The 25,684-nt window shown below is 39.4% G+C and overlaps 1 protein-coding gene and 2 non-coding genes across 22 annotated transcripts in view; all 3 read right to left on the reverse strand.

Moving 5' to 3' along the window:
• The window catches only part of PUM1 (pumilio RNA binding family member 1), a 157,507-nt gene that overhangs the window by 34,114 nt on the left and 97,709 nt on the right, over positions 1 to 25,684 (reverse strand). For 9 of the 20 annotated variants that reach the window (XM_049878544.1, XM_049878540.1, XM_049878528.1 and 6 more), the window contains 7 exons: positions 19,710 to 19,803; positions 18,418 to 18,534; positions 14,561 to 14,712; positions 14,169 to 14,234; positions 6,247 to 6,385; positions 1,357 to 1,500; positions 151 to 447 (listed from right to left, as the gene is read on the reverse strand). In XM_049878544.1, coding sequence (XP_049734501.1) covers positions 151 to 447; positions 1,357 to 1,500; positions 6,247 to 6,385; positions 14,169 to 14,234; positions 14,561 to 14,712; positions 18,418 to 18,534; positions 19,710 to 19,803 — 1,009 coding nt within the window. The remainder of the gene's footprint in view (positions 1 to 150; positions 448 to 1,356; positions 1,501 to 6,246; positions 6,386 to 14,168; positions 14,235 to 14,560; positions 14,713 to 18,417; positions 18,535 to 19,709; positions 19,804 to 25,684) is intronic. The other 11 variants (XM_049878545.1, XM_049878543.1, XM_049878535.1 and 8 more) reach the window with 6 other exon arrangements.
• On the reverse strand, positions 6,058 to 6,135 carry LOC126074149 (small nucleolar RNA SNORD103/SNORD85). Its single transcript, XR_007516951.1, has one exon. It is a non-coding gene; the product is annotated as a small nucleolar RNA SNORD103/SNORD85 (small nucleolar RNA).
• LOC126074150 (small nucleolar RNA SNORD103/SNORD85) lies at positions 16,676 to 16,755 on the reverse strand. The gene has a single exon (XR_007516952.1). It is a non-coding gene; the product is annotated as a small nucleolar RNA SNORD103/SNORD85 (small nucleolar RNA).

A 25,684-nucleotide genomic window follows, 5' to 3' on the forward strand; every position in this document is an offset into this window, starting at 1 on the left:
CAAAGACTTGCAGGATGGCTGGGTTCCCACGGGGCTCTGTCCAAATCTGCCTGTGATATCTGTCCTGGGCTCCATGCACTGTCAATGATCCATCATGATTGTAAAAATAATTAAAATTCAGTTTTAACAGCACATCAGTCTGATTTCTACCTGCTGTTCCAAACCCTCCGAGAGCTGATCCCAGGGTGGCGCCGAGAGAACTGCTACTTCCAAATCCCAAGGATGTGTTGGCAGGCTGGGCAGAGCCCTGGGAGAAGAGGGAGCTGCTCTGTGAATTGCTGCTCAGAGAGTTGTTGCCATAGAAAGAGCTGGATGCAAGGTTGTTATTAGGCTGCTGCTGGGGCTGTGGCTGAGGCTGCTGGGTTCCTAAAGGGCGAAACGGTCCATTTGTTGTTCCAGCAAGACCAGTAGCTGCTCCATTTGCTGAAGCTGCAGCCGCTGCGACAGCTATGAAGAAGAAAAGGAAATCGTTTGTGTATGAAAAGGACTGGCCACATTTCTAAACTACACTTTTATCTTTTTTTTGGAAAAATCTTTTACTGCTACTCTATCTCTTCAAGGCAGACACAGACCTTTATAAAGAGCTATACAAAACTGTCTTTGATCCTTTCACCTGAAGCTTTTATTTCTATTTTCAATTTGAATCCGAAATACTACTGGAGCAAGTTCACTATGATGGTAGCTTTAAACTGTCTGTAGAGTGCTTCCCCAGACGCAAACATCAAGTGTGCCTGTTTTAAATATAACTATTTCCTAAAATTCCACAATTCCACAAATAGCTACATCAAGGTTTCTTTTCTAGAAACATGATATCCGTATACTAAAGTTCCTCAAATTCCTACTAAAACGTTTTAGTATGCTGCTTCTCTTTTAGATGTTCCCTCTGTGGCTCCTAAAACCAAAAAAGCATATGACGTAAAAACCCACCTCCCCCAAAGACTTATTACTCTCACTTCTTACTAATCTCTCCCACTTTCCCTATCCTGTTACCCTACCTGCCCCACCCCACCCCCCCCCAAAAAAAGAAAGAAAAAGAAAAACATTATCTTAAAATAAAACTTGGGTTTTTGTGAAATTAGCCTTGGACGTCTGCCAACAATGCCATTTTGTGTGAGTAATCCAACTTCCTATGTTTTTAGTAGATCCAGTCCCTGCTGCTACTGGCACATGACCTCAAGAGAATCAGAATCTACTGAGGTCATTTGCTCCTTCTGATTCTCTCCTTGAAATACTACAGGGCAGGGATACTACACTGACAATTGTCCAATAAAGGGTATTTCCAAATATTTCAAGAATGCCATCGTTAGTCTCCCTTTGTAAGATCTCTGACATAAGTTTATTAAGAGGAAAGCTCACCTGCTTGAGCAGCTGAGGAACTAATGATGACTGGAGCAGGAGCTACAAGTCGAACAGGAGCTCCAAGACCATTTCTCGCCCCTGCATTTACCACGAGGGCACCGGTTTGGTCATAGTAAGCAGCAGGAGCCAAGACAGGATAACCTGGGAATATTAAGCCAACATATAAATATGTATTAAGCAAACAAATGTCTCCTAGGCACCACCATATTATAAACAGTTACAAACTCAGCTTTGGGATCACACAGACCGGCATTTATAGCCTGGCCCTACCACTTAATACCTGTATGACTCTGAATCTCTGGATGGCCATTTCCTCACTTATAAAATAAGGATGACAGTACATATCTCATAAAGTTCTTGTGGAGATTAAGTTAGAAGATGAATGTGAAGCATCTAGCACGATGTGTGGCAATTATTAAGTGCTCAGTAATGGGATAATATTGTTATTATCATCTCCTAAGTGTTAGAAAGGTAATTTGGCAGGACAGGGAATATTTGCTCTCTTCAAAGTGTTACACACAGCAAGCAACTTTAGCAATGTCAAAGGGTGTGAGAGCTAACCAAGGTTATCATCATCAAGGTATACTGACAATTTTTTAATGTTTTCTTGACTACACAAATAACAGGGGCTAGAAACTGTTACAATAATCATGGTGCTTTCATGCCACATAATAATCCAAGCACAAATACTCTGGAAGTTAGCGGGGAAAAAACCTAGACAGACCTCAATTAACAGGCCCTTTTCAATACCATATGAGATGTAATCTCCAAATCCTATGTTGAACCATTTAAGAAACTGCAGGTGCGGAAGGCAGGGCCAAGATGGTACAGTAGTCAGATGCTTCTGGTGAATCCTCTTACAACAAAGACCCGAAAAAACAAGTGAAGCAATTACATTTATGACAAGCTAGAAGCCCTGAACATCAAAGGCAAAGTTAGAAAATGGACTAAGGGGCAGAAGGAAAGAGAGATGGTTCAGAAGCAAGAGGAGCTGCTGGACCTGAATCGCCGGGAACCCTCAGGTACCATTCCCAGGAGTAGCTGTGGTGGGCTAAACAGCCAACCACACAGCCTACTCACACCTCCAGAATCAGAGAGAAGAGCGACACTCTTGGCAAAGGTTAAGTACCTGTGTATATTTTACTGCACCCCCAGCCCCCAAGCCAACTTCAGGGGCTGTTGATTGCCCTAGGTCTGAGACAGGGCCTGCTGAGCACCCTGAGCCATTCTCCTGGCCTTGGAGAAAGAATAAATTCACAACTGGGGAAAAGATAATCTGCTAGCTCCACTAACCTGGGGAGCTCAGGACAGAAGCAGCTCCTGTCCAGTCAAAAACGGTCCGTGGACTTTGAATACCTTTCCCCCCTGCATGGACCTGTGTAGGCCTATTTCAGAATAAGCCCTTGTTGGCAGACTGCAACTGTTTCAGCTGTGCTGTGGGGAGGTGGGTGATTGATGTTTGACACCACCTTGCCTATTAAACAGGGTTCTCACCTACCTGCATCAGTGGCCTAAGGACTGGTGGCTCCTCTCACATGACCCAGCCACCCATGACAGGGGTCCAAGGATAACTGGCACCTCCCAGTCCTTACAACCAAAAGCACTGGGTGCCCAAGCTCCACCTGCAGAACCCACCCACCTGTGCACTCTAGGGAACAGGGACACACTTTCCTCACAGACACTCGGGGGACGGCTGTCAGCCCCCTGCCTTGTTCAGTGTGTGACCCCCGCTGAAACCAGATACAAGTACCTACACCAATCACCTCTGCCCTTCTAAGACTGTAGGACACAGCTTGTACCACACACTTGATGACCGACTACCTGGACACCTGAGCTGAATTCATATAAGAAAAGTGGATGGACTCCTAGGATCATATACCAGATAACAGCTCTAGCCAGATGGTGACAGAATTTTACAGCTTCAAAGGTGAAAAATAATCAAGGTAGCTCACTCAAGCAACCTATTTGGACATATCAAAACAAAACAGAGCAAGAAGCTAGGATATAGTAAGCAAAAATAAACTAATACAATAACTTATAGATGGCACAGAGACAACAGCCAATATCGAATCACATAAAGGAACAGATTATGATCGCTTCAACAAGCTCTCAAATCAAAGAATCAAGGGAACTTCTGGAAGAAGGTGCCTTTGTGGAATTACCAGATACAGAATATATAATATTAATATACAGAACTCTTCAAGACATCAGGAAGGAGATCAGGTGATACGCAGAACAAGCCAAGGAACACAAAGATAAAACAGCTGAAGAAATTAAAAAAGTTATTCAAGAACATAATGAAAAATTTAATAAGCTCCAAGAATCTATAAGAGACAGCAATCAGAAATTCAGAAGATTAACAATAAAATTACAGAACTAGACAACTCAATAGAAAGTCAGAGGAACAGAACTGAGCAAGTGGAAGGCAGAACTGGTAAGACTGAAGATAAAGCACTTGGCACCAATATATCTGAAGAGAAATCAGACAAAAGAATTAAAAAAAATGAAAAAATCCTAAGAATCATGTGGGACTCTATAAAGAGAAATAACCAACGAGTGCCTGGAGTACCAGAATGGGGAGGGGTGGGGGGGGGTAACAGAAAATACAGAGAGAATTGTTGAAGATTTGTTGGCAGGAAACTTCTCTGATATCATGAAAATGAGAAGGTATCTATTCAAGATGCTCACCCAACTCCACATAAGGTAGATCTTAAAACAAAGTCACCAAGACATATTATAATCAAACTTGCCAAAACCAAAGATAAGGAGAGAATTTTAAGAGCAGTGAGGGATAAACGAAAAGTCACCTACAAAGGAGAGCCAATAAGAGTAAGCTCGGACTACTTGGCAGAAACCATGAAGGCAAGAAGGTAATGGGATGATTTATATAAAAAAATTAAAGGAAAAAAACTGCCAGCCAAGAATCATATATCCAGAAAAACTGTCTCTCAAATATGAAGGTGAAATTAGGACATTTCCAGATAAAAGGCAGTTTAGGGAATTTGTCAAAACCAAACCAAAACTACAAGAAATACTAACAGGAGTTCTTTGGTTAGAAAATCAATAATATTAGATATGGACCCAAGAGTAGAACACTGGACAGAGCAATCAGATGTCAACCCAGATAGGGAAATCACACACAAAAAAATCAAGATTAAAAAAAATGCTCAAAATAGGGAAACAGCAATGTCACTATGTAAAAGAAGACAATATTAAAACAATAAAGAGGGACTAAAAATGTAGTCATAGATCTTTCATATGGAGAGGAAGACAAGGCGATATAAAGAAATAAAAGTTAGGTTTAAACTTAGAAAAATAGGGGTAAATATCAAGGTAACCACAAAGGAGACTAACAATCCTGCTCATCAAAATAAAAGAAAAAAACAGAGACTCAGCAGAAACAAAATCAACTACAACGAATAAGAGGAAAAGACGATATATCAACTACACAGCACAAACAATTAAGTGGGAAAAAGAAACTGTCAACAACACACCAAAAAAGACATCAAAATGAGAGCACTAAACTATGCCTATCCATAATTATGCTCAGCGTAAACGAACTAAATGCACCAATAAAGAGAGTGGCAGAATGGATACAAAAACACCATCCGTCTATATGCTGCCTACAAGAGACACAAACTAAAACCCAAAAGATGGAAAAAAAATATATCAAGCAAACAACAAGCAAAAAACAGCAAGAGTGGCAATATTAATTTCTGACAAAACAGAATTTAAAGTTAAATCCACCACAAAGAATAAGGAAGCACACTTATATAATGATTGAAGGGACAATATACCAGGAGGACATAACCATATTAAATATTTACGAACCCAATGACAGGGTTGCAAGATACATAAAACAAACCCTAACAGCAATGTAAAGTTAGACAGTTCCACATACTAGATTTCAACACACCACTGTCTGTGAAGGACAGAACATTCAGAAAGGAGCTCAATAAAGATACGGAAGATCTAAATGCCACAATTAACCAACTTGACCTCATAGACATATACAGAACACTCCACCAAACAGCAGCCAAGTATACCTTCTTTTCCAACGTAGATGGAAGGAGTGTGCTGTCTCATTAGAGTGAGAGCAATTAGGAGTATATAGCAAGGTGTATATATAAGTTTTTATATGAGAGACTGACTTGGTTTGTAAACGTTCACTTAAAGCACGATAAAAATTAAAAAAAAAATTGCAGGTGCTTTGTAACTAACAAAGCAAATGATGCAAGTTATATCACTGAATTGATAAATGAATAATTAATCTGGCTATGCTCCACAGCCAAAAAAGGATCCATAGGCCTTTATGCTGATGTCTCACAAGGACTTGTTTCAAAGGAAGAACTTCCAACTACATTCAATCTAAAGCAAAGCACAAAAACAGTTGACAGTGAGACAAAAGCTATATAGTTATTACATTTTGCTGATATATGTATGTGTCTCAGAAGTAGGCAGGTAAAAACCATATACACTATTAGTTCGGGTGAAACTCTAAAATATAAGGGCTGACCCCAACAAGAGCCATGAGGAACTTCTACTTAATAATGCTGTTCAAAACCATCAGGGTAAGCACCAAAGCCTTACAGTGGCACTGAAGTAGTCTAACCACTCCTTCTATTCCTAACCTTGAGCTAGAAAACAGATTATCGCCTACGCATATTGGAAGCATACACCCAACATACAAGACTTAAGGCTGGCTCAGAACAATTAGATGCTCTCATCAGTGAGCTAAGGTCTAAGTGAGGGCAAGTGTATGTCATCCTTGCCAGTCCCCAAATCACAAGCCTATGTGAGCTGAAAGCTCAGCCCATTCTCCTCTGAATCTCCTTCAACAGGCAAACTGTTTTTTACAAAGCACTAGGAACAATAATGCAGTCTTACCTGGCATGCCTGCAGCCAGTCCTTGTCCAAATGCAAGGGCAGAATTCACTGCTGCAGCTGCCACCAGTGGATCTGTTTGCTGTCCCTGCTGATTCTGATTTGGGGTCAAAGGACGCTGACTGGCTCCTCCACGGAGAACCTGGGAATGGGAAACAGAAGTATATCAATTAGTTATTTCTTCAGTTAAGTATCTATGGCCCAGCGTGTATTCAATTTGGGTCAACTTTTAAAAATCAGTGGTGTAACATTTTCCCTGAATGGTTTAATATAGCATGGCTGTTAAGACACAAATTCAATTAATAACATTTCATATAGAGAAATCTCATTCTACCATTCTTAAACTTGTTACCTTTATAAGCAACCAAAAGCGTATGAAAGTGATGATTCGTTTATTACCCAAATATTTAATGCCTACATGTGGCAGGTACCAGAGCAATGAACAAGACAGACAAAGTCCCTGCCCTCATGGAACCTTTCTGTGAAAGAGATACAGAATAAAACTACATAATGTCAGTGCTCTGACAAAAAGTGGGATAAGAAGGAAGAGTGTGAAGGAGTGGGGGCGGGGGGGGTTTAGACAGGGTGAACAGGGATAATTTACTCATATATTTAAAACATCTGTCTAAAAAACACAAAAGGCTCTAACTTCTCTCTGTAGGAGAAAGAGATTATTTTCTCTACCCTTTAACTCTATTCCCATTCATCAAGGCCCAAATGGCCCCAAATGAGCTCACCAGATTTGATTTAGGAGGCGTCTGACCTGACTTTCTATTTCTCCTCTCATAAATTCCACAAACACGCAGCAATCTAAACGGAGATGAGTATTAGTCAAGAACACTGACATTTCAGTGCAGAATACCAGTTCTGCCTCTGTGATAAAGGATCTACTTTATATTAACGAAACACAGGTATCAAGATGCTGGTAATCAATCTCATTCTGAATGCTCTGAAAAATTTACTTCACAAGATCTATACACTCCAGCATGTAAAAAGGCAAAACCCACAGACCAAGGCTAACATTATCAAAGTTTGTAACAATGTGTTTTGCAATGTTTTCAAAGGCAAAGTTCTTATCAGATCACTTTCAATTGTACTGTGTTATTCAGAAAAGTTAGACTGTGGTCAAGAACCCTGGGCACAGATTATTCTTGGTACCATTGAGTGAAAATTGTAAAGGGGTACCAACACTGGTAATCAATTAAATATTTATTAAAAGACCATAAGATGAACAACACTGTCCACAATGGCAAGAAGAGATGTGTGAACACTTAATTTACCCAAAGTCTCTTACTTCCTTATCTGTAAGCAGTGAGAGCAAACAGCTGACCTTGTAGATTTGCTAGGAGGGTTAGAAACATTGTATCTGAAACACAATGCCTGGCTCCCTGCAGCTAATCAATAACCGATAGCTAATTACTATTATTGTCAAGTATTATGCAATTTACTTCTGTGTGTAACCTAAGGTGCCTAACCAAATTCACAGGGTAAGGAGTGCTTCAGTCGACACAGAAGAGTCCAGGGAGCACAGGGAAGCATGTGAATCAAGACTTAGGAGGTGCCTACCCAATAACCCAGAAGAAATCTCAGTCTAGGAAGAGCAAACACCATGTATGGAAATATGGTAATCACTATTAGTTCAAAACTGCTGGACAGCAAAAAAAAAAAAAAAAAAAAAAAATCAGGGCAATGAAATCACTGTTTTCATTGGGCAGCATGAACTAGGCTTATGTAAGAGCAAGGGGAGAAGGTTCCTGAATAAAGAGGTAGTCAAGACTATTGACAAGTACTATTTGAATGAGCAAAGAAACATGTTTTCTTTTAAACTCTAGAAATCTGTGTAGCACTGCTGTGTATAAATCAAAGTTCTTACATAAACAGCCAACTTTATATTTTAATTTCGTCAACAGCTATCAAGTCTTAAGAATTTTACAGAACCAACTATACAAGGTTTGAGAAGTAACATTTTAAAGTCTAACAAAAATGACTGAATATGTATTTGCAAAAAACACTGTCCTGGGAGTTAGTTTACTACCTATCTTGACAATGCAGAAGCTATAAAATTTAAATGTTTTCAAAAGTACAGGTTCAAACACAATGTCTGAAAGTTACCAACAAATGATAAGCAATCTCATCCTCACTGGGGATATTCTGATTAACAGTCATTCTTCCCTTGATAGTTTCCCATCATGCTTTATAGAACCCAGGCTCAATCTAAAAAGTTCAAGTCATTTTAAACTCCTCTCTTAAAATGTAGTATTTAATATAAAATCCCTACCAAATTTACATGTGCATACCTTTCAACCCAATGCCCAGATTTATTTATTTTTTTTTTTAAACAATAAAATTTTTATTAAGTGTCAAAGGGACCTTGAAGAAACAGGAATCAAAGTAAGATGAAGTTTTAGCTAGAATGTCACCAACTCCCCTGAAAGTTCCAACAATTAGATCTGGAATAGTTTGTGTGCCTGGAACAGAAACGCTTTCTGCTAAAACGTAAAGGTCAAAAAGAATAAGAGCAAAGTTAAAAAGAGTCCCTCATTTAAGTTAATATGACAAAGGAGTTACCCAGGGAAGTCACACTTTCCTCAAAAAGTTGATATTAAAAACTTGTAAAAACATTGCAGCTAAAATAATGGCTGCTTATTAAAAATTAATGCTAACTTCTGCATCCTGGGGTTTGTAATTGTAGATGACAGAAAATCCTAAAATGTGAATGATTATCATGCCCATTTCATAGCTGAGAAATCTACATTTAGAGAAGTTATGCCATTTGTCTGCCCTTTTGGTGAAGTCTTTTGATGAGCCTAAGTGTTTAATTTTTAGAAGATCCCAGTTATCTAGCTTATCTTCTGGTATTTGTGTATCATTAGTTATGGCTTATATCCTGTTAATGCCATTTATCAGGGCCTCTAGCGTTGACACTATTTTTTATTCTATGATCTTTATAGTTTTTGATTTTATATTTAGGTCTTTGATCCATTTTGAATTAGTTTTTATGTATGGTGTGAGGTATGGGTCCTGTTTCATTTTTCCGCAGATGGACATCCAGTTTTACCAGCACCATTTTTTTTAAATAATTTTTATTGAGCTTTAAGTGAACGTTTACAAATCAAGTCAGTCTGTCACATATAAGCTTATATACACCTTACTCCATACTCCCACTTACTCTTCCCCTAAATGAGTCAGCCCTTCCAGTCTCTCCTTTCGTGACAATTATGCTCTCTTTTTTTACCCTCCTATCTCCCCTCCAGACAGGAGATGCCAACACAGTCTCAAGTGTCCACCTGATACAAGTACTCACTCTTCATCAGCATCTCTCTCCAACCCATTGTCCAGTCCCTTCCATGCCTGATGAGTTGTCTTTGGGAATGGTTCCTGTCCTGGGCCAACAGAAGGTTTGGGGACCATGACCACCGGGATTCCTCTAGTCTCAGTCAGACCATTAAGTATGGTCTTTTTATGAGAATTTGGGGTCTGCATCCCACTTATCTCCTGCTCCCTCAGGGGTTCTCTGTTGTGCTCCCTGTCAGGGCAGTCATCAATTGTGGCCGGGCACCATCTAGTTCTTCTGGTCTCAGGATGATGTAAGACTCTGGTTCACGTGGCCCTTTCTGTCTCTTGGGCTCATAGTTGTCGTGTGACCTTGGTGTTCTTGTTCTTCATTCTCCTTTGATACAGGTGGGTTGAGACCCATTGATGCATCTAGATGGCCGCTTGTTAGCATTTAAGACCCCAGACGCCACATTTCAAAGTGGGATGCAGAATGTTTTCATAATAGTATTATTTTGCCAATTGACTTAGAAGTCCCCTTAAGCCATAGTCCCCAAACCCCTGCCCTTGCTCCGCTGACCTTTGAAGCATTCAGTTTATCCCGGAAACTTCTTTGCTTTTGGTCCAGTCCAGTTGAGCTGACCTTCCGTGTATTGAGTATTGTCCTTCCCTTCACCTAAAATAGTTCTTATCTACTAACTAATCAGTAAATAACCCTCTCCCGCCCTCCCTCCCTCGTAACCACAAAAGTACGTATTCTTCTCAGTTTATACTATTTCTCAAGATCTTATAATAGTGGTCTTATACAATATTTGTCCTTTTGCATCTGACTAATTTCACTCAGCATAATGCCTTCCAGGTTCCTCCATGTTATGAAATGTTTCACAGATTTGCCACTGTTCTTTATGATGCGTAGTATTCCACTGTGTGAATATACCACAATTTATTTAACCATTCATCCGTTGATGGACACCTTGGTTGCTTCCAGCTTTTTGCTATTGTAAACAGAGCTGCAATAAACATGGGTGTGCATGTATCTGTTTGTGTGAGGGCTCTTATTTCTCTAGGGCATATTCCAAGGAGTGGGATTTCTGGGTTGTATGGTAGTTCTATTTCTAACTTTTTAAGATAACGCCAGATAGATTTCCAAAGTGGTTGTACCATTTTACATTCCCACCAGCAGTGCATAAGAGTTCCAATCTCTCCGCAGCCTCTCCAACATTTATTCTTTTGTGTTTTTTGGATTAATGCCAGCCTTGTTGGAGTGAGATGGGATCTCATCATAGTTTTAATTTGCATTTCTCTAATGGCTAATGATCGAGAGCATTTTCTCATGTAACTGTTAGCTGCCTGAATATCTTCTTTAGTGAAGTGTGTGTTCATATCCTTTGCCCACTTCTTGATTGGGTTGTTTGTCTTTTTGTGGTTGAGTTTTAACAGAATCATATATAGATTTTAGAGATCAGGTGACCAGCACCATTTTTTATAAAGACTGTCTTTTCCCCATTTGATCAACTTTGGGCCTTTGTTGAAGATCAGGTGACTACAGGTGGATGGATTTACATCTGGGTTCTCAATTCTGTTCCACTGGTCAATGTGTCTGTTGCTGTACCAGTACCAGGCTGTTTTGACTACTGTAGCAGTATAGTAGGTTCTGAGGTCAGGGAGTGCAAGTCTGCCTACTTTATTCTTCTTCTTCCATAGTGCTTTTACTTATCTGAAGCCTCTTCCCTTACCACATAAAGTTAATGATTAGGTTTTTCATTTCTTTAAAGAATGCTGTTAGTATTTGGATCAGGATTGCACTCTATCTGTTGATTGCTTTGGACAGAATTGACATTTTCACAATGTTAAGTCTACCTATACATTAGCATGGTATATTTTTCCATTTATATAGTCTCATGGTTTCTTGCAGTAGTGTTTTGTGGTTTTCTTTGTATAGGTCTTTTACATCCCTGGTTACGTTTACTCCTAAGAATTTTATTTTTTTAAGGGCTATTATAAGTGGTGGAAACACCAGTGGCGTAGCAGTTAAGTGCTACGGCTGCTAACCAAGGGGTTGGCAGTTCGAATCCGCCAGGGGCTCCTTGGAAACTCTTGGGGCAATTCTACTCTGTCCTATAGGGTTGCTATGAGTCGGAATTGACTCGGTGGCACTGGGCTTGGTTTTTTGGTATACGTGGTACTGTTATCCTCATTTCCTTTTCATAGTTATCTTTATTGGTGTATAAGAATCCAATGATAAAGAGCAATGATGAATCTGTGAAGTATCTCATAATATGGATGAATCTGGAGGGCACTATGCTGAGTGAAATAAATCAGTCACAAAAGGACAAATATTTTATGAAACCACTACTATAAAAACTCATGAAAAGGTTTACACACAAAAAGAAACAATCTTTGATGGTTACGGAGGGCGGAAGGAGAGAATACTAAATAGACAATAGGTAAGTGGTAACTTTGGTGAAGGGTAAGACAGTACACAATATTAGGGAAGCCAGCACGAGGCAAAGTCATGGAAGCTCCACAGACACATCCAAACGCCCTGAGGGACTAAAGTACTGGGCTGGGGGTTGTGAGGACCATGGTCTCGGGGAACATCTAGCTCAACTGGCATAAAATAGTCTATAAAGGAAAAGTTCTACATTCTACTTTGGCGAGCAGCATCTGGGGTCTTAAAAGGTTGTGAGCGGCCATTTAAGATGCTCCACTGGTCTCACCCCATCTGTAGCAAAGGAGAATGAAGAAAACCAAAGACAATGGAAAGATCAGTCCAAAGGACTTACGGTCCACAATTACAACAGCTTCCTCAAGGCTGAGTCCAGCACAACTAGATGGTGCCTGGCTACCATCACCAACTCCCCTTACAGGGATCACAATAGACCATCCTGCACAGAGCTGGAGAAAAATGTAGAACATAATTCTAACTCACAAACAAAAGAAAAGACCAGACTTACTGGTCTGACAGAGACTGGAGAAACCCCAAGAGCATGGCCCTTGGACACTCTTATAGCTCAGTAATGAAGTCACTCCTGAGGTTCACCCTTCAGCCAAAGATTAGACAGGCTCATAAAATGAGACTAAATGGGCACACCAGTCCAAAGGCAAGGACAAGCAAGCAGGAGGAGGACAGGAAAGCTGGTAATGGGGAACCCAAGGTGGAGAAAGGGAGAATGTTGACATGTCGCGGAGCTGGCAACCAATGTCACAAAACAATGTGTACTGTTTAATGAAAAACTAGTTTGCTCTGTAAACCTTCATCTCAAGTACAATAAAAAAATTTTAATTTCCACAATAGTAAAGCAGTAAGTCATCGATTCATCAGAAAACGAAGAACAGAACTAATATGCAGAGCACTTAACTTTACACAGAGAATTTTCAGTAAATAGTAATTATAATTATTTGTCCATTGTACTGGAGCTATTTTAAAACATGGCTATTACTTCCATCTGATTTAGTAGTCATTTAAATACAAAGACCATCACATAAAGAAAAACAGACTATCACAAAGAGCAGCTATCAGGAAATTTATTTAATAGGGATCACTCTATTGACAAATTATATGCTGAAGTCCCTTACATATCTGGTACTTGAACTGTACCTAATGCTAAACTACTTATTAGACTGCAAAGAATTCCTTACTATATAAATACTGACCCAGGATAAAGTACCTAGAAATTCAAGGCCTGTGTTTTTCCAATAACTTTGTGGGATCTAAAAAATTAAACATACCCTCTCTTAGGTTTGTTGAAAAGCAAGGAATTATTGTTTGTATCATATGTACATATATGAGCATGGTGCTTTGGCTTAAAAAACAGCTTTAAATTATCAAAAACCTAAGTGCTCATTTCATTTGTCCCCCAAAATCCCAGTCACATATATATGGAAAGGATATTAACCAGAGTCTCATTTATAAAATCAAAACATTGCTAAGTTAAATATCACGTAACAACAGGCTGAATGGAATAAGATTTGGTATACACCTATGATGGACTTAAATGTAGCTTGTAAAGATATCATTAAAAAAAAAAATTAATTAACTCACAGAAAATTGTGAAAACAGGATACAAAACCATGTGGACAGAATAATCCCAATTTTGTGAGAAATCAATTAAATAACAAGGCTGGATGAGAGATACCAAACGTATCAATATTAGTTTTCTCTGAAAACAAAAAAGCAAGACCCACTGCTGTGGAGTCAATCCTGACTCAGAGAGACCCTGTAGGACAGAGTAGAACTGCCCCAAAGGGTTTCCAAGACTGTTATCTTTACAGAAGCAGACTGCCACATCTTTCTCCCACAAAGCAACTGGTGGGTTTAAACCATCAACTTTTCGGTTAGCACCCAAGCACTTTTTAACCACTGTGCCACCAGGGCTCTTCGTGGTTTTCTCTGAATTGAGGACTCAGGTGATTTTTTGTTGTTGTTTCAGTTTTTCCAATTTACCACAATTTTCAGCAGTAAAAAGGTGTTACTCTAGTAATCAGGAAAAAATAGACTATTAAAAAAAGATACTTAGTTTTGCAGTTAACTATCCTTTCCCAACGCAAATAAAAAGTCATTATTACTGTAAGTTAAAACAGACATGATGAGTTTAGGATTTATATGCAATCAATACGTGCTGTAAACGAGCAGTCTGAAGAACAAGTACCTCCCCTTTGGTGGCAAGCCACTTGCAAGAGCCTGAAGTGATCTGAGAATGGTGCTTAGCAGGCAGCTGTGGTATGGTAGAAAGAAAATTTTACTATCAGTTTCAATACTCACTTTGCCACTTGCTAGCTATGTAAACCTTAATTCAACAACCCTCTAAGCAGTTTCTTCATCTGTAAATGAGTAATATCATTACGCCTCCTAGTTACACAGAAAATACCTGATACGTAGTAGGCATTCAGTAAGCAGATTTAAGTTTGAGCCTGAACTCGGATACAGGCATAGAACAGAGAACTCACCTATTCACAATATTTCTCTGTTAGAAGCAACATTACTTTTTAATTATATACAATAACTAAGTCAGACTTAGAGGTATATTTTGTTCGCATTTACCTGTTGCTGCCCTTGCTGAGCCTGTGGGGTAGTCTGCTGATTAGCAGAGCTAGATGCTGCAGCGGCAGCAGCGGCTTGCTGCTGGAAAAGACTGGCAGGGTAGACTCCCCAGGGAGTAACTCCATAATACTGGTGAGGGACCACAGCCGGGCCTAAAAATAGCAAGAGTAAGGTAAGGAAAGTTTATACTAGGAAGAATCATCTCTGGGTTTCCAAACACTACATCTGACTCAGCAGGTCCTACTATAAAATACTAACTCGAGTACACATATTCATTCTAGCTGATCATGAACTCTCCTGTTTAAAAACAGAAAATATTATACAAATGCCCCACACCTAACTCTTCTAATGTTGGTAACATTGCCCAAAGGAAGAAGCCAGTGAAGGACAGAGAAGTCTAAAGGAAAAATAACTGACAGAAGAAGTTGAAAGGGATAGGTTTAAGAGCAGATCAAAGAATTGCCTTGGTCAGGAAGAAGGCATTTTTTTTTTCCTGAGAAAGAAAAGACATAGTATAGCTACAGACAAAGTTTTCTGGAAGGGAGAGAAACAGAGAGAGTTCATGTGTTTAAAGTAAAGGAACAGAACAAAAGATTAAGTTCCATAACTCTTTCAATGGTAAGAATGGCAGCTACAGGCTCCAGAAGCATGAAAATCTATCAGTCTTCTTAACTGATAAAACCCAGAAACTCCACTGACCCTCCACTCTTCAATCTCCAAGAGGTTTGATTTTTCTATTTCTATTTTAAAAGTAGGGCTACCATCACAAAAGTCGTCACACACAACCACATTCAGGCATTACTACACAAAATTTTAAATCGATGAACTCAAAATTGAACACAGCTACACACAAAAATACAACATCTCAACTGGTTGTCACAGACCTGCTGCCTAGTATCGGCAACAAAACTAAGCATCCTGCTTTAATCCAATTATCTATTCACTCTTTGGCAGCATGCAACAGCTGCAGTCCCTGCCACATAAGAGTACGCAACAGAGAGGTAACAGAGCTATGCAGATAGCAACCCGGGCATCAAAGAAATCTAAATCATAGAAATTCTCTGATGAAGTTGATGGCAAGAAACATTTGCCAACCAGGACAAGGGCTCAAAGGCAGCCCTTCAGTTTTGCTAAAACACACCTTTAATTTAAACCTTCTCAGTTAAAGGCCAGAGTTAAATACGTGTAATTTTGATTCACTGATAATAATAATCATGCCGTACACTGCAGTTCCAAGGAGTTGTTTCAAATATTATTGCTACTCTGACGTAATTCTGGAGAAACATATTTTTCAACACGTCAAAATAAATTGGTACATGTTTTTTGTTTCTCCATTTTAAGCTTCTTAAACACAAATAAGGCAGACTGAATCACTGTCCAATAATACGCTCTGACATTTTTAACTTGGTATTTTCTGCACCTGTGGGTTTGAGCCAAAATCAAGAAGCTGTTCATAAGCAAGGGTGCCTACTGTGAAACACAAAACTGTATCTCTGTGCAGAATGAGGGCGTTACTTAAAAAAGCTATGTTAGAATATGTACTATTTTAATAAGTAAATGAGTTAAAAATTTTAGACTTGTCAGAACCTGAAGCATCTAAAAACCACACCTCCAAATTGAAACAAAGAGCAGTTGCAACCCAGGTTCCCCAAAAGCCAACAAAGTGAACCTCATCTGGGCATAGGCTGCACTTACCATAGACATTTACATTACCCTTTTAAGTTTTCTCAATTGGCATTGCTACTACTTTACCCTGATCAAGTGGCCTGTGGTTGAGTTTAGGAAAATACTCCAGGGCGCACTTGCCTCACCAAGATGCCTGGTTCAGTTCTCTGACTGACACTATGTAAACCCAAAACCAAACCCATTGCCATCGAGTTGATTCCGTCTCACAGCAACCCTATAGAGTAGAACTGTCCCATAGGTTTTCCAAGGCTATAAATCTTTACCGAAGCAGACTGCCACATCATTCTCTCATGAAGCAGCTGGTGGGTTAGGATCACCAACCTTTTGGTTAGAAGCCAAGTGCTTTAACCACTGTGCCACCAGAGAATACACAATTCCATAGTTTGAGTAGTTAACATTTCTGTGTCAAGTCATTTTCAGTGTGGCTCAACTGATGAGTATAAAGAGCGAGATTCTCATCACCAAACTATCATGTCAGTGAGGGCAAGTATGTCATCCCTATAACCAGTTCTTTATTTCAAGTAACATATATGAAGTTAGGAGAGAAAGGGACGTCTAAAGAAAGTAGAGACTATTCTAGATAGTTAAGGTATTATATAATGCATGGACATTAGAGTTAGACCCTGTTCAAACCCTAACTCTACAACATTTAAAATGTGTGACCTCAAACAAGACAACTCTGAAACCCCACTTTCCTAATCCGTAAAATGATCCTCTAACAACTCATATGGAAAAAAAGCACTCAGCAAAACGTCTGACAAAAAAGTGCTCAATCAGTATTAACGATGGTTAACAAAGATCATTCCACTAACAACAGCTTTCTGTTCCTCCAAAGGCTGGGGAAGGAGAGGGAGCACATTAAATGTGTTCCCATTACAACTCATGCCAAAATGTGAATTACTTCTACAGAAAATCATAAGAAAGGACACTATACTGCTTGAGTTCATAATAGCAAATTGTATGGTATATAATAAAAAATGAAATCTTAATAATACTTAGTCTTGATTCCCGTGACTTGGAGGGTTCTGTCCCCAAAGAATATTTACTCTGGAAGACATTTTAGTTTGTTCTAAAGTTGAATTCAATCCATCATACATTTATGAACCCACTACGGAGACAGCAACTATGCCAACAGCAACTGGGCCACAAAGAGTCAAATAACGAAGGTGCCTGCTTTTCAAAGAGTTCTGCCTCAATGGAAAGGGAGGAATGGACACTCAAGTATACATCCACAAGCACATAAATACAATGCAGTAATTCGTAAAAGAGACAGACTAGAGAAGGGTCAGCGAGAAAGTCTTTCTAGGGGTGACTAGGGCAGCTAAGGAGCAACCCAGGCAAAGAATGGGAAAAATTTACTATCAAAGGCTAGAGACCACAGAAGCAAAGACACAGAGGCCTAAAGCTATATGGTACCTGCAGCAAACTAAAATCAGAATATATGATGTGAACCAATGGTAGCCAACTTGAGGGGAAGAGAGTGGTCCATGTGCAGAAACTTCCACGCACAAGTCATGGAGAAAGCTATGTACGTAGTGGGTCTCAACCCTAGCTATTCCCTCAGGATTACCTGTTAACTCCTCAAAAACACCGATTCTGAGGGAAAGCATCCTACTTATCCACCAAAGTAGGTTCTGGTGATCAGCCATGTTTGATAATAACTGTAGTATATCATATTAAGGTAGGTAAGAGATAATAAAGGGTTTTAAGCAGAAAGGTGAAACGGTTAGATGTGTGTTTGAGACTGTTCCTTTGAACAATATGGGGGGATGGGGTGGGAGGCTGAGATAAAGAAATTAGGAATACCTAAGAGACCAGCTGCAAAAGTCCATATAGACAGTATAAGAACCTGAATGAACTGTGATAGACTGGAAGTAGTAGGAATATCTGGGCAAGGGGGTAAACTCCAGAAATCTATATAAGCAACTGGTAGCTCCATGGACTAAACATACCTTCCAGGGGGTAGGCACTTAATCCACCTTTAGACAAGTCTGAGGTACCCATGTTACAGCTAAGTAAAGATCTCAGCTAGTGGGTGGATGGCAGTGGGTATCAGGAGAGGAATCTCCACTGGAGACATGGATTTGAGAAACAGTATATAATGAATGCATGCCCATCTCAAACAACTTTTTAGCAGATGAGAAAGTCCCTCATGCAGCAGAATGTCTCACCTAGTGTCGCTGCTGCAGCCAGTCCAGCTGTGTATGGGTCTGTCCCTGGGGGAGCAGCACTGATGATGTATGGGTTGGGGACAAATGCAGCGGGCGCTAAACCTGCTGAAAACATACCTGTCAGTAAAAACAAAGTTGACTAAAACTACAGCCCTACCAAATACCTACATGGTTTGGCTATTCATCCCAGGCTGGGGGGCGGGGGGGCGGCGGCAGTGGATACACCAGGCTAACAGTAAAGAGAAGTTTTAAAAATAAGTGAATAAAATAACCCCTATACTACAGGTTATACTGACATTTATCTAGTCATTTTTTAACCTTTGCTAGAGAAATACAATTAAAACTTTATGCAGTTTTAAATTCAGTATAATTTCTAGAAGATTGTTAAGATTATAAGACTAAAATAGAGCAATTCAAGAGACTTTTGTAATAAGATGGAGGGAAGGGTTTCTTTCCATTTAAAACAATTTGGGGGGGGCGGGGGGCGTGGGAGCTATGGGTAGTTAAAGGCTACATCTATAACTTTTTTTTTTTATAACTATAAAATACCAGACCCAGGCCAAGGCTTTTATGTCTGGCCTTAATTTATCTAGGTTGGAAGCAAATCTTCTCTTCCACAGAGTAACACAATCCTTAATTGGTGATCGCCCTTCTATCCAATTATGCCATTTTGGCACATTAAAAACTTTTTCTTCAACGACTCATTTACAGCTATAATACTCTATGTCGAAGAGACCGTTACAGAGTACAGCCGCCCCCCCCAAAAAAATCTAAGTAATAAGACAAAAGTTTATGTAAAAACTGAATTTATAACAATTGCTACAGGAAAAGAGCAGAGTTACTTAAAAAAAACAGTAATGATAGGAGACTACTTTTTTAAATGGTCAACGCATGCTACTTGGAAAACGGGTTTCCAGGTGCTACCTGCTACTTCACAAGATAAGCAGTTGATGTATTTACAGTCTACACAACCCCCAAAAGGACAAAACTGTTATTTAATCCATTTCACCCAATTTTACCAAAAAAGCTGATGCCAGTCACTATCGTAATAAATACTTTAAATCCTGAAACAGGTGATGTGGGGCAATAGCTGGGTATTCAAAGAAGTCTTAGGAGCCGAGGCCTAGAAGGTATACCAAAAATAGAGAATGTGCCTAGAGAAGACTGGACAAGAGGAAGAGGCCATCTACTCTGTTTGAGAAATCTGTCTGGGCTTTCATAACCAGTTTAAGCTGCTGACCTAAGATGGTGGCAACACCTACAGTGAGACAGTGACAGGCTTAAGGACTTACCAATGTGAGGCTGATGAGCAGCTGCTAGTGCGTACTGCTGCTGCTGAGCAGCTGTCAACTGCTGGACAGCAAGCGCGTTAGGTCTTTGGAACAGCTGAGGTAAAAGAAAGACATGGTGTGGTTAAAGAAACTGTCTCATTAAGTAATTGTAAAACCTCTCAGTAAAAATTTCGATGAACTCTTAAGCAGGATACTTTAAACAAAAAACAGATATTCTCACACTCTACTCCATTCCCATGGTATTGCGATGCTTTCACAGTTCTTCTGTTTTCCCTCTCACTTTACCTCCATTTCTATGAACCTAGTTCCCATAGGCTGACTGCTTCACAGATCACCTGCCCCCTGAACCACAAACATACATATATAAATTCTAATGGTTGTCAACAGGTCAGCAGGTTCTCTCTAAACGAAGGCACACTTAAAAATTAAGACAAGTGTACTACAGAACCTACCACATTATCCCTATTGCTGCAATCTCCCTTCACTTCTTTCTAGACCCTCACCTATTCATATTTTGGAAAAGAATACAAAAAATGTTAATTTCATCCTCTGGGGTACATCTGGAAACCCTGGTGGCGTACTGGTTAAGTGCTATGGCTGCTAACCAAGAGGTTGGCAGTTCGAATCTGCCAGGCGCTCCTTGGAAACTCTATGGGGCAGTTCTACTCTGTCCTATGGGGTCGCTATGAGTCGGAATTGACTCAACGGCAGTGGGCTGGGTTTGGGCTACATCTTCTCAGGAAAATGGTATTGGACACCTTTTTCATCTAGTAGTTCCATCCTAAAATTTTAATTTGGTAAAAGGCTGAAACTGAAGCTAATGAGTAAATTAGACAGCTGCCTGAGTTTGGGGGCTCCCATATCTCTTAGGATACCTTTATATGTAGGGAACAACTCAGCAGAAGTACAGTTGCTGCTAGCAAAAATTAGATATAAGCTCAGACCTAGCACTTTTTAGTTTCCAAGAAAAGGAGTTCACACAAGGCTTCGACACTAAAATACCCCAAGATTCTATCTTAATACAAAGTGAATCACTCATTCATTCAACAAACATTTACGAAACAAATAATACCTACTAGGCACTGTGCAAGGAGCTAGGGATACAACAGTGACTAAAACAACACACAGTCCCTGTGCTCATGAGAGTACATTTTAGTATAGACAGTACTGCTACAAAGGGAGGGGAAGCCAGTAACCTGATCCGGGATCACACTATGTGCCTCCTTTCAAGAAGTCATACTGGAGACTTCATTATTTGCTGAAATTAGACTGACAGCACTTACTGAAGGGACCTCCCTGGATAGGACCTTCAACCTACCTGCTCTTTCTACAGGATTTTTCAACAGCTCAGCTGACATCACTGGATGATGTATAACAGACACCATGGATCTTGAATTATAGATGTCCTCATAAAGAGACCTGATTGTTTCAGACATTAGGAGATAATGTCATTCCACCAACTCAGCTGAATTATCGAGAGGACTGAACTTACTGTTATCCTAGGTGGTGGACAGACTTTAGCCTGTGATTTGGCTACCTATATGCCTCAAACATAAAAGTAGGATGTTTTTAAGTGAAAATGAAACAATTTATACACTGATGAATATTTCAAACATACTAGCCCATTTCACCTGTTAGCTCCCTTTCTATACATTTATCTTTCTAAAAACCAGAGTCAACTGAGTCTTTCCTTTTACAGTATTAATGTCAAAAGTAACCATGGGCAGATTGCAAAAATACTTCAGAGTCTCTTATTTTCAAAGGTTAATGTAAAGAAAAAATTCATTACAATGGTAGTAAAAAGGAAAAATACTACCTCAGAGGCATTCATTAAATACCAAATCTTAAGAAGAAACACTGGAATCATATCAAACATATCAAAACACTGTTCATTCCAGGCAGGGAGCCAGCCACTGCTATTGGGTAACTGTGATCTCATGAGTCTTCCAAGTTGGTTTCATGACATTTCTGTTTTACCTAAAGGAAAGCGTCTCATAATATTCCTACTAACAGGGGGCAAGTCCATATAAGACAGGAGCAGCCAGGAGGCAAAAAAACAAGTAAAATAGTGAAAAGTTGATTTTCAATTCCAAGGTTGTAAAAACACCTCATAGTTTCACCAAATAACTACTGTCTCTCCGGTGGGTCTCTGGAATTTGCCTACCCTAAAACCTTTTGAAACATTTAACATCTCGGACATTGCTCATGCCAGCCTCCTTCCCTCTGCCCTTCTTTGTTTACCCTGCTGCAAACAAATAAACTAATTTCATTCAACAAACATTTCTGAGCACCTATTATTAGCTAGGCACTATGACATGGAGCTGGAGAAATAAAGGTGTGTGTTCAGAATATAACTCCTGGGAACATCTTCACTTATTAACCAAACAGTAGTCCAATGCCATTCCATCTGATTTATCCTTATTTCTTACATATTTTAACATTACATATAATTCATTATATGCATGTGTACTATATCTGTAAATATACACAGAAATACATACTATTATAAAAGTAACCATTCTAAATAGCATTAGTCTGTGGTTCTCACCACTATGTTACCATACTTTGAAGACAGGAATTAATTACTTTTAACTAAAAACATACAAGTCCAACAAAAGACCCCCTGTATACCGTGTATGAGAAATTGATTAATATTTTAGTGATTATGCTGACAGAGAAGGAATTCTTTTCTTGAGAGGATTTTGCAGTAAACAATTTAACAAAAGTAATTTATGCATCTACAGCAGGCAGATTTGATTACAGATTACAGCAATTCTGGCACACTCTTTGTGTAAATGGTCCAACATTAACTGGAAGCACAGGCTATTCAAAACAAAATTGGGTAATTGGCAAGTGACAGAGTCCAAAGGATCCTGAAAAACTCATACAAATACCATCTGCTGGGCAAAGCACTGAGCTTTGTTAACATGTTCGTGAGTCTCACAAAGCAAGCCAGTAACTCCATAACTAAGAAACAATACTAAGAGATTTCGGAGAAAATGTTTAGTTTCACGATGATATAAATGGTAAATGTGCCACTACTGACCACAAGTCACTTGTGCAAAATTCATAAATGGTTCAAGGGTCGGACTGTAGGGGAAAATACATCAACTACTTCAAGCATTATCAGGTTTCTAAAAACAAGTAACCAAAGACATAATTTGGGAACGAGACAAGGAAGCTGGTTTGACTCCCTTCTGTGTCATTTACTGTATGACTTTACAAAATTCTGCAAGGTTCTTATTCCAGAAAGAAATTTGGGCAGCCAAAATAAAGCACTGTAAAACACCCAAGACCTTAAAGACTGACATCAGCTGACATTTTATAGATGGTAACTATTATTGTTATTACTGTTACTGTTATCAATACTAATTGTTGTTGGCATAAACGTTGTTCAGTTTTCTAAATCTGGAAAGTAACGTCTAAACATAGTTAACAAATGTGAAAGACTAGCCTTCCCGCAAAACATAAAATGTACTGCCAAATCTGGCTTTTCACCAATTTAAGGCAATGTGCATAGTGGATAACAGTTAAGAGTGCAGATTCCAGTGCCAGACAGCCCAGGTTCATATCAAAGGGTTCATACTACAGCTCTACTACTTACTTTTTGGCAAGTGACTTAAACCTCTCTGCACCTCACTCTCTTCCTCTCTTTATTAGAGACATTAGACGTATGTCTTATGTGCATTAAAACTAATTAATACATGTAAAGCGCTTAGAACAATCCATTACATGTAATGATCTTTCTGATGAAAGGGGAGGTCACCCACAGCAGACACGCCCCTTCTGTGAGTCAGTCCTTGCAACGCCTCCCTGTAGCAGGTGGTGCAGCATACCAAAAGCGGAGGGCTCTTCTAAGTCAGTGCTGGGAGTTAAAACCCCACTGTGCTCACGAGCACCACCTGTTGTCAGCAGCAGGTCACCACAAAGATAACAAGGAAAGAAGAAACACTGTTTTTGTTTCTGTTATTGAGTACTTTTGATATTATAATAGCCTTTTCAGAAAAAGCTATGAAGTTGAAGGAGCGACAACTCAAAAAATTCAAGAACACACCAAAAGGCTCGGTGTTTCTAGTACAAGGTGCAAAGGAAATAGCTTGGAACTAGAAACCAAGGCACAGATATGTGCATGGCTTGTACTAGGTGGGAGCCCTGGTGGCATACTGGTTAAGCATTCAGCTGCTAACCAAAAGGTCAGCAGTCTGAATCCACCAGCTGGTCCGTGGAAATCCTATGGGGCAATTCTAGTCTGTCCTACATGGTCACTATGAGTCGGAGTTGACCCCACAGCAACAAGTTTGGGTTTTTTTTTTGGTTTGTACTAGGTGACCCTCAACATGCCCCTTAACTTCAATGCCTTAATTTTCCAAAATCTGTAAAAATGAAACAACTGTCTTGCCTTATGGGGTTGTTGTAAGAATTCACAGAGAAAACCACCAAGGGTGGAAATTATAAATATTTTAAGCATAATTTTGAAAAGAATATGTATTTTGGAGCCAGTCCTTAGTGCATGAAATTTCTCAATGCTTAAAACTGTTTGAAGCTTAAAGATCAAAGACCACTTTTGATCAGGTTATTGAACAATTTTACGATCTACTACAGGTTACAATGATTTTTGGTTTAATAGGTAAATGCAAACCATGCTGCCAATTTCTAAAGGTAAAAAAAAATCTCCTGACATTTCTTTAGCAGGTAAAAGGTCTGACTCCAAAATAAATGATTTTTAACTAAGGTGGGAAAATTATACGCAATAAAACATGTCATTATACTAAGTATACTAAGTACCTTTTGAGGAAAATCATATCATAAATAAAATCACCACAAAGTCAAATAACAATAAAGGTAGGCTTCAACTGACCAAACTGTTACCAAAGTGAACTCTTTATCAGGAACTATACACTTCTGTCAGTTTGTCATACTATAGGGGCTTGTGTGTTGCTGTGATGCTGGAAGCTATGTCACCAGTATTCAGATACCAGCAGGGTCACCCATGGAGGACAGGTTTCAGCTGAGCTTCCAGACTAAGACAGACTAGGAAGAAGGACCCGGCAGTCTACTTCTGAAAAGCATTAGCCAGTAAAAACCTTATGAATAGCAGCAGAACACTGTCTGATATAGTGCTGGAAGATGAGTCCCCCAGGTTGGAAGGCACTCAAAAGATGACTGGGATAGAGCTGCCTCCTCAAAGTAGAGTTGACCTTAATGACGTGGATGGAGTAAACCTTTCAGGACCTTCATTTGCTGATGTGGTGCGACTCAAAATAAGAAGAAACAGCTGCAGACATCCATTAATAATCGGAACCTGGAATGTACGAAGTATGAATCTAGGAAAATTGGAAATCCTCAAAAATGAAATGGAACGCATAAACATCGATTTCCTAGGCTAGTGAGCTGAAATGGACTGGTATTGGCCATTTTGAATCAGACAATCATATAGCCTACTATGCTGGGAATGACAACTTGAAGAGGAACGGTGTTGCATTCATGGTCAAAAAGAACATCTCAAGATCTATCCTGAAGTACAACGCTGTCAGTGATAGGATAATATCCATACGCCTACAAGGAAGACCAGTTAATACAACTATTATTCAAATTTATGCACCAACCACTAGGGCCAAAGATGAAGAAATAGAAGATTTTTATCAGCTGCTGCAGTCTGCAATTGATCAAATATGCAATCAAGATGCATTGATAACTACTGGTGATTGGAATGTGAAAGTTGGAAACAAAGAAGAAGGATCAGTAGTTGGAAAATATGGCCTTGGTGATAGAAACAAGGCCGGAGATCGAATGGTAGAATTTTGCAAGACCAACAACTTCATTGCAAATACCTTCTTCTTTCACCAACATGAACGGCAACTATACACATGGACCTCGCCAGATGGAACAGACAGAAATCAAACTGACTACATCTGTGGAAAGAGATGATGGGAAGCTCAATATCATCAGTCAGAACAAGGCTAGGGGCCGACTGT

Source organism: Elephas maximus, chromosome 3 (assembly GCF_024166365.1).
Source record: "Elephas maximus indicus isolate mEleMax1 chromosome 3, mEleMax1 primary haplotype, whole genome shotgun sequence".
Classification (NCBI taxonomy): Eukaryota; Metazoa; Chordata; class Mammalia; order Proboscidea; family Elephantidae; genus Elephas; species Elephas maximus.